Source organism: Arachis hypogaea, chromosome 11 (assembly GCF_003086295.3).
Source record: "Arachis hypogaea cultivar Tifrunner chromosome 11, arahy.Tifrunner.gnm2.J5K5, whole genome shotgun sequence".
NCBI classification, from domain to species: domain Eukaryota; kingdom Viridiplantae; phylum Streptophyta; class Magnoliopsida; order Fabales; family Fabaceae; genus Arachis; species Arachis hypogaea.
Genome location: NC_092046.1, coordinates 3,506,931 through 3,516,759, shown reverse-complemented (window position 1 = coordinate 3,516,759; position 9,829 = coordinate 3,506,931). Strand labels below are relative to the sequence as shown.

General features: G+C 29.9%; 1 protein-coding gene across 1 annotated transcript; it reads left to right on the top strand.

Moving 5' to 3' along the window:
• On the top strand, nt 1-498 carry LOC112723741 (senescence associated gene 20-like). Its single transcript, XM_025775185.2, has one exon. The coding sequence runs from the start codon at nt 1-3 to the stop codon at nt 496-498; it is 498 nt and encodes a 165-aa protein (XP_025630970.1).
• The last annotated feature ends 9,331 nt before the right edge of the window (nt 499-9,829 follow it).

Here is a 9,829-nt window from a genome sequence, read left to right as displayed (position 1 = left end):
ATGAAGCGAGAGAGAATCTCCGGCGCACTACCGGCGGCAGAACAAGAAGAGCGCAATCGGAAGATAGTGAAATCAGTGTACAAGGCGTTGCGTGGAGGCGGCGACACGGCGAAGGTAGAGAAGATAGTGGGAAAAGAGCTTGAATGGTGGTACCATGGGCCTCCACATTGGCATCACATGATGAAAGCGTTGACTGGGAAGTCAACGGGAGATTGTTTCGAGTTTAGGCCAAGGAGAGTGAAGGCCATTGGTGATGAGCGTGTGATTGTTGAAGGGTGGGAAGGGGTGGGAGAGTATTGGGTGCACGTGTGGGGACTCAAGCAGGGGATAATTTCCCAGCTGCGTGAGTACTTCAACACCTTGGTCACTGTAGTGGTGGTGGTTCGCGTCGATGAGGATGGTGGCGGTTGTAAGCGCCAGGAAGAAGTTAGCTTATGGCGGACCACGTCTTGGGCTAGGGCTCGTGGATCTTTACCTGATCTTGTCCTTGCCATATAAATCATACAAAAATAATTGTTTTCCTATTAGGATGAATGAAATTTAGAGAATTGGGTGATATATATATATATATATATATATATTGAAAACTCAGATACAATTAATTTTATATAAAATTGATAACCGAAAATTATTAGATAAAAATTTAATTAAATTATTTAACGATTTTTATTTATTAATTTTACGTAAAATTGATATGAATTTTCACAATATGATATTGTTAGTATTTTTTTTAGTATACGTGTGCAAGTGTGTAACTGTAACGATCACCATATATTTATGGTTTACGAATAAAATGCGTTCAAATTAACGATTTTGTTGGTTAATATATTATTTTTTTTATGTTTTCTTTTTATTCTTTTTATCTGCATATAGTTCGGAGTTTCTTTTTTAAGGGACTAAAGTTTGTGAGATTTTGATTTTTAATTGTATCTTTCATTACGATAAGATAAGAATTAATTTGTAGCGAATTAAAATTTTATTTAAAAATTTATTGTTAATTAATAAATTGCTATATGCACAAAATATAGATATTAAATTATCATAATTTTGTGTCAATAAGATTTTTAAAAAAATCATGTTAGATTCATCTTTTGGCTGTCTAAATACTGGACCCATGATTATTTTCATTTCATTTCAATAAACGAAATAAATCATTAATTTTAGAAAAAAAAAGTTTGTGAGTCTTCATTTTTATTATTGAAACCTAATTTTAAATTCAATTCGAAATGAGACGTCAAAAGTGGCAGAGATTTTTGACAATTATTTTTTGGTAAACGCTACAGTACTGTTTCTAAAATAAAAAGTAAATTATCCTTGAGATATATATAGTATTTATAATTACAATTAAGTTAAATATTAATTATAATAATTAGATATATATTTTTTATTTTTCTTTTTTTTTATGATTATTTAAATTTAGTTTAGCACCATTAGTTTATGGTGGTGGTGGTGGCTATTATTACCGAAAAAATTTCTTTGTGATGAACTCACAAACCCATCAACAAGGTGCATACGTATTTAGCTTGTTACACGTGGTAACATTTATACTACCGACGTACGGAGAATCTTTGTTACATAGGCACAACTCCTTTCCAACCTCAACATACACCCACTGCGCCTCATCCACCCTCTTATGCTCGGAGTTCACTATCCACAAAATTTTTGTCTCATGAAAGTGATTAAATTTTTGTGCATAATTGTCAACTCATCTTGCAAATCCTATTGTTTGCAATTGAATTCAACTTGATCTCCACCTCATCGACAACAATGTCTTTAATTTCATGAGAATCCGAATCTACCATCCCTTGAAACTTGTATTTAACATCATCAACAACAATGTCTTTAACTGTGTTTATAACTTGAGGATCTGAAAAATCTTTTCAAATGTCTTTATGACTTCTATTATCACAGACTATAAGCTCTTCTCTACCTTTAAGTCCATCAATTGCATTTGTAAAGATCTCTTCCACTTTATAAAACTTATTTAGTGAATCACTTTCAATATATACATTATAAGAGATAATTTACCTTTTATTTTAAAGAAAGTATGATAGAATTCACCTTATTTTTTTATTCTTCCAACTTAAATATGAAAAAGAGTGATACTACAAATTGGTCTCTATTAATTTTTACACAGGATGAATTTCTTTTATTCTTCAAATTTTAGACAATTTAATTAATCTCTCAATTATAATAATTTCTAGAAGAATTAAGAACTAGTTTATCACTTTTAAAATATTAAAAATTAATTTATTATTTTATTTTATCAGAGATTAATTATCTAATATTTTAAATGATAATTTTTTTTTATTTTTTAAAAATTAATTTATTTGATTAAAAAAAAAAGTTTACCACTTTTACAAGTGACTACTAATGGTTAATGGGCGAATTAAAGGTTAAAATTAAAAAAAAAAACACACACACACACTTTATGTGTACCATTGTTGGCAACCATATATTTTTACATTGGAATTTATTAATCAAGAAAAGCTAATAAAACTAAACATATATACAAACAAAGCACGGTGACATTACATCCACAAATGATAGGACGTGGCATATGACGTGGTTAATTAATGTGATTGCATATATAACCACCCATAATTTCCACAAGACCATAACTAGAATCAAACAGAACATATAAGATAAGATATTAAAACAACTGACTAGATCACACTCACTACTCACTCACTCTTTTAATTTGGTACCTATATGACTCAATACATTTTCAACATGACACTATGCTGGCAAAGAGCATAGTATGTTCAGTTCTGAAAACCTAACAAGGGTTTTCCATTATTAACATGCATCATATACAGTGATTTCGACATTAATCGAATTAGTATTCAAATGCCAACAAACATTTGAAAATGAGGAATGATAGGGCCAGCAATTTTTATGATTTGTAGCTATCAAATAGCTATCAATGATAGTTTTAATGGTGTGAGATTGGTTTGAGATTTCATCCAATGACTCACTTTTCTTTACTAGTTATATGCTGGCCAGAATTTAACAAAGTTGCTGGCCCCTAGACTTTTCCTTTGAAAATACTAAATTGTTAGAATGAGTCCAGGTACGGACTCATCCGAAAGAGTGCTTTTCCAAATGCTAAAGCATTTAGAGGCATTTTGCACTGCCTGTGATGGTGACGTGGCAACACCAAGTTGAGTCACTGTTAGGGCAGTGTTCACATATTCTCTAACTTGAGTGATGACACCATTTTCATTAACGGTCCATGCGTGCACCCACCAGATTAAATTGGTCTCGTCGTACCCTTCGGCCACAACAACTGAGCCGAACCCTACGACGAGATCAGGAACCAAAGACGGTGGCGATGGTGAGGATCCAGTCAGCCATGGAACCAAGTGGTGGCGATGGCATGGTGGTCCATGGAACCACCACTCCAAGTCTTGAGCCACAAGCCCATAAAGTGTTTGTGTGTCTTTGGAGGTTAAGGCTTTGTAGAAGTCCCTCACCACTCTTTTGTTTCTTTCCCCTAATTGCCCTAGGCATGCCTTTGACTCTGAGTTTGCCAGCTCCGAATTATCGAAAAGGGTAATTTGGGGTATTTGTTATTTTTTGCTTCAAATAAGGGAAAAATTAAAGAGCTATATATGGATATGTTAGTGTTAACTGAGGAAAATGGAAGTGAGTGAAGAATGGGAATGTGAGGATACTTATATATAGGGGTGGAGGTGAGATTGACTATGGAAAATGTTTGGGGTTTGCATGGACAAGGGAGCCACTCCTTATGAAAATAATTAATTATTGAATTTTTTAAGCTTCTTGCAATGCCATTTAGTGGTTATGAATTATGATTAGGTTGATAGTTGATAGTTAGTTGAGGATGAAGGATATAGCCAACAATTTTCATATTAGGGGAACAGACAATTTTTATTATTTAACTAGAATGTTTGTCACAATAATATATATGATATAGTGATGGAGTAAATATGAAGTAAATTATAGTCACCTTCTTTAAAAGCTATATAAATTAGCATTGGCGTGTGTCTTAAGTGTTTGGTTTTAATTATGTTAAGTAATTGAAAAAATATAGGTTACCAACATATTATCTGTCAACTTCTGCCAACTCTTATTTATAATTGTGTTTCATGGAAGTGTGTTCGTGGATGTGTCTAATAATTAATATATTTTAAATACATATATATAAAGACATATCTAGAAAATATATCTATAAAGACACTTCTATTAAACACAGCTATAAAAAGACATTTTTATTAGACACATCTACGAACACACTTCTATAAAACACAATTATAAATAAAAGTTGGCAGAAGTTGACAGATATGCTGTTGGTAACGTAGCGAAACCGAAAGTAATTTGTCTCTATAATAAATGACTCGTGGTAAATTATTGACAATGCATGCATCTAGTGGTAAATGAAAACCAAACCAAAAAAGGAAGGTTTTTTTTTTCTTTGATTAACAACCAAAAAAGGGGATTTTTTTTTTAAGAATTATGGTATGTATACATTAAAATCAGCCACCAAAGTCAGCCACCAATATAAAATACATATTGGAATACAAATATATATTGAAAATAAATTAAACCACATATATATTTATATACAAATATATTGGTGATTAATTTTAATGACTGATTTTGATATACAAATAGCATTTTTATTTTTTTACATAAATATTTTAATTATTTTATTTATTGAAATAAGTATTTTGAATATTATTTACATTTTTAAATTTCGTTACGTATCTCATTTATATATCACAGATGCAAACGATTTATTTATTTAAAATTTGTGTATATCTTATTTCATTTACAGTATAAATAAAATATATTCATAATTAATTCATTTATATTATAAATAAGATACGTAATAAAATACAAAATAATAAATATTCTCTAAATTATGTATTTTTTGAAATAAAATATTTAATTTATTTATTTAAAAAAAAAAACCAAAAAAAGGAAGCTTCCTTATTGTCACCTAATTCACTACTTTTAAGAATTTATCTTTAATTATTATTGGACTTATGTCACAAAGCACCTAGCTAGTGCAAGCCCCAACGACCTACTAACGTTTATTAGGTAACTTATTTATTTATTTATTATAAAATAGCTAATAACCTTTTTACTAACATAAGGCGACCTCATACTATTTATTTATTTATTAAAAAAATAGCTAATAACCTTTAACTAATAAACGTCAACGTTAGATTTAGGGATGACAATTGAGATCCATAACCGTAAATATCTGTGAAAATACTCAAATACGAAAAAGAAAAATCATCCATAAAAATAAAGATTATGACTCATAAATAAAGATTTGGAAGGGAGATTAAGACTCATAAATAAAGATTTGGAGATAAAAATTAAAAGATAGAGATTAAATTAAATTAAATTTTTGTATTATGTTTAGTGTAAATCGTATTGGACTGAGTTATATCTCAGTATTATGTTTGGTTTAAGATAAATATAAAGATTGAAAAATAAATTTAAAATTTAAAAAATTAAAGAAGAGTATTTAAATAAAAAAAAAATAATTCATCTCCGTTTTTAAAAAATTTTAGTTCCCTATATTTTTATTTTTTAGAAGTATTGAAATGATTAAAATTTTATATTTTAAAACTTGAAATTTTTATTTTAATCTCTTATCACCAAACACAATATTAAGTATTTTAATTTCAGTTCTAGTCCCATAAAAACGAAAAGTATATTCACAATGACTCACATGAGATAAACAATTTATATATTTTTAGTTTGAAATATTTAATCATAATAAACAATTCAATATGTAAATAAACAAATTCCTATTCTAAAGTCAAATATTCAAGGTTCGAAAAACCGGATCAGTCATCGAACCGTTCTAGTTATTACTAGTTTATTGGTTCATTAATCTAACCGATTCAATCGTGGTCCAATCGAAATAACCGTTTTAAAATAAAATAATAAATAAATTATAAATATATATCCTAAAATATAATTATAATCTAATATAAATCTTAAAATATCTTCTATCATATGATCTTATCAAAATACAAATTCAATTTTTTTTAAAACACTCTTAAAACATGTTTCTGAACACTTTTGTCATCATCATCTTCAACTTTACACTCATCACTCGGTTAAACAATTCACAACCCTAATTCTCTATGATTTCTTTTGGAAAAATAAAATTGTATTCAAGAAGAAAACCATAATGGTAAGTAATTGAGAATATTTGTTGACTTAGCACCAAGACATAAAATAAATATACATATAGGACAGTACCAAATAATCCAATTCTCAATTCCATGAATCATAAACAAAAGAGTGTCTAAAATATCCACATAATCAATCAAATTCAACATTAAAAAATATCAAAAATTAAATTTTGCAATTGAAAAAAATGAAATAATAAAGATAGGATTTTATACTCACAAATTCCCTTAATCTTGAACCATGTCTCAGCACAACCCAATTCAATTGGAATATCAAACTCAGAACTATCACTCTCCAAATTAAACCCATGTGACAAATTCTACAATTTCTCTCCACTTTGTGATTAGTATTACTAATAATATTATTAATAATATTAACATTGCCAACTAATTAGTGAATATCGGAACTTTAAACTCTCTTTGACTACAAGTTGTAACATGACCCAAATAATAAATTAACCAATTTAATTAATACACAACTCCAAACACAGCAAGTAATCTGCTTCATACACTTCTCAAAAGTGGTCCCAAATCATTTGCAATAACAGTGAATTATGCTTCATAAACAACTCAAATTGTCGAAATCAGAAACATGAAGCACACTATTTAGAATCTACAGAGTCATACCAATTTCAAGAAATACATAATTGGCACAATTTATCAAGCATGAAAAAACTAAGTTCTCAAAGAAAAATTTAAATTGAAAACAAAAACACAGCACAACAGTCAACAGAGCACAGCAGCAAAGAAGACACATAACAATTACATCACAATAGCAGTGAACAGAGCTAATCAATAATCAATTAATCATTCACTAATCCGTATAATTGCTGAAAAAAATAAAACAAAAAGAAGAACAAGCACTAGCAGTGAGTAGAGAAGCCATTGCCTTCTTCGATCTGAGCAATCTGGGCAGAGTATGTGAGAAAGTGGTTAAGCATGATGGACGATGGCGACTAGGCAACAAGCACGACGATGGACGGCAGCAGAAGCGCAGATGAGCAGAGGTAGACCAGACGACGAACGCTAAGCTCGACGACGAAGCTGTGATTGGAGTGAATAGGGGTTGGAGAGCTCAAGAACGACGACGGCGCGACGGACAGCGACACTGTCTCCCTCCTTGCCGCGGCGGTGGAGGCTACTGTAAGCTAGGGTTTCTTTTTGGGAGAAGAGAGCTTCGTTTGAGAGAGTGAAAGTTGAGAGGAGTTGGAGTAAACAGGAGTTGGAGAGCTCAAGAACGATAACGACAGTGTCTTCCTCCTTGCGGCGGCGGTGGAGGCTACTGCTAGTTTGCTAGGATTTTTGTTTTGGGGGAAGAGAGCTGCTTGAGAGAATGAGAGTTGAGAGGAGGCACTGAACGTCTAAAGGCTTCCCATTTTTTCTTTTTATCCAAAACGCGAAACAATACCATTTTAGAAAAACCGGCCGACTCTTGGTTCGATCCAACTGATCGGTTTTCGATCAATTCAGTAATTTTTAAACGATTTTGTAACTAGCAGTTTTATAGATTAAACCAAACCGTAAAAATATTTGATTTACGATTAAACCGATCGGACCGATCGGTCCAGTCCGATTTTCAGAACATTGCAAATATTACACATTGGACATTTTTATCAAGTAGCTGTTTCCTTTTTCGTACCAAATTAGATTAACATATCTAAATGTGGCTTAGATATTGGACTAATATCACCTTTATTAGCCAAGATCTGAGCGAAATAAATTCCAACTAATGTTATCGCTGTTAAGTATAGATTAGTCAGAATCTCATAATAATTCACTTGGTAGCATGTGAATAGTTCTCATATATATAGATGAATAATAAATAATACGAATACATATAATTAAATTGGGTTGGTTTAATAATTAATTTACTAATACACTTAAACAAGTGTTGGAAGTTCGAATTCTGTCTTGTGCATACATGCAACAAAAAAACGACGTGAATTAAAAAATTTGGTAAGATAATTTAGTATTTGTGTTGTTGATGGCCAAAATTACTAAAAATTACTTGTTCTAAAGAGTTTCTCTAAAAATAATAGTAACACATATATGAGAATAGCACTATGCATGCATATTTGAAAAAATATTTATATATATGAATGGTGTTATGTGCATAAAATTAAAGTGAATAGTATTATACTATTATTACGTGTAAATAATTAAATAATGACAAATACATTCAAGTGAATAACAATACTCAAGTTATTTTTACAATTTTTTGGAGAGTGTTGTAATTAATGAGGAAAAAATGTACATCATTTTAAAGTCTTTTTAATATACAAAGGAGGCCAGGTATATGTGAAGTGTCTACATACCAAAGATGAATTTACATTTACATATTAAAGTGTGACGGCAATTTTTCTAAATTAAATTATAATCTAAATTGTTAGTCACCATATTAATAATTAGGTAATTCACGAAACTCTCCAAATATAGTTTGAATTACTAATATATCTTTCAAGCTTGATAATTGTTTAGATTAATTAGTTAACTAATAGTTCCAGAAACATCATCATGTTCCACATTGTAATTAAACTAGTGCGCTACCGAAAGTTATGCGTTATCTAGAATTATTATTATTGCGTCACACTTGAAACATTGAAGAGTATACACACTATCTTCTCACATCTAAATAAACATTCAAAGGGACCGACCTTTGGTATTCATCAAAGGACACTTATCATTATGTCCTGAAGCGGAATAATAATGCATATATAACAACATAATAAGGGTTAAAGATTTAAGATAATGTTCGAATATAGAGTTATTTGAACAAGATTATAGAAAAATTTATAAGAAAGATGAAGTTGTTGTTGATTCTCTCATTTTAAGGTAGTATTTGTTTTGAAATACTGGAACGGAGACTAAAAAATTGGAATTCAGTATTATATTTATTGATCTAAAGACGGGTATTAAAATTTCAGTTTCTGTCTTTAAATTTTTAGTAGTTAAGTATTTTCAAAAAGTAAGAACATAGGTAGTGTTTGGTGGAGAGACAGAGACAGAAAGATTAAGACTGAGAGACAGAGACTAAGAGACAGAAATTGAAATAAATCTCAGTATTCTGTTTGGTGCAAAGTGGGAGACAGAAATTGAAACAAGAATAAAACTCTAATTTAATTTGCACAAAGGGTAAAATTGGAATTAATTAATTGAAATAAGGGTATTTTAGGTATAAAATGTTATTAAAATTTCGGTCTTTATCTCTAAAAATTTTAGTCCCATGTGTCTCTATTTTTTGGAGGTACTAAAATACTGAAATTTTGGGGACAGAGACAGAAAATTTAGTACCAGTCTCTAAACCAACAAACATGATACTGAGTCTCAGTACTTCAAAACAAACGCTACTATAGGGACTGAAATTTTTGGGGATAGAGATTGAAACTTTAATAACATTTTATATCTAATATATTCTATTTTAATTAATTAATTTCAACTTTATTCTTTGTTAAATTAAATTAAAATTTTATTCTTATTTCAGTCTCTGTTTCTTACTTTACACTAAATACAATACTAAAACTTATTTCAGTCAATCCAATTTTTCAGTTTCAGTTCAGTCTCTATCTCTCTTCTAAATACTATCTAAATAAATTTATAGGTCTCTTATAAGTTATTGGTTACTAACTTTTAAGTTCTAATCATTTTATAAA

Bases quoted from the DNA above. Each gene is read 5' to 3' on its own strand.
- LOC112723741 (XM_025775185.2), top strand. From the start codon at position 1: ATGAAGCGAGAGAGAATCTCCGGCGCACTACCGGCGGCAGAACAAGAA.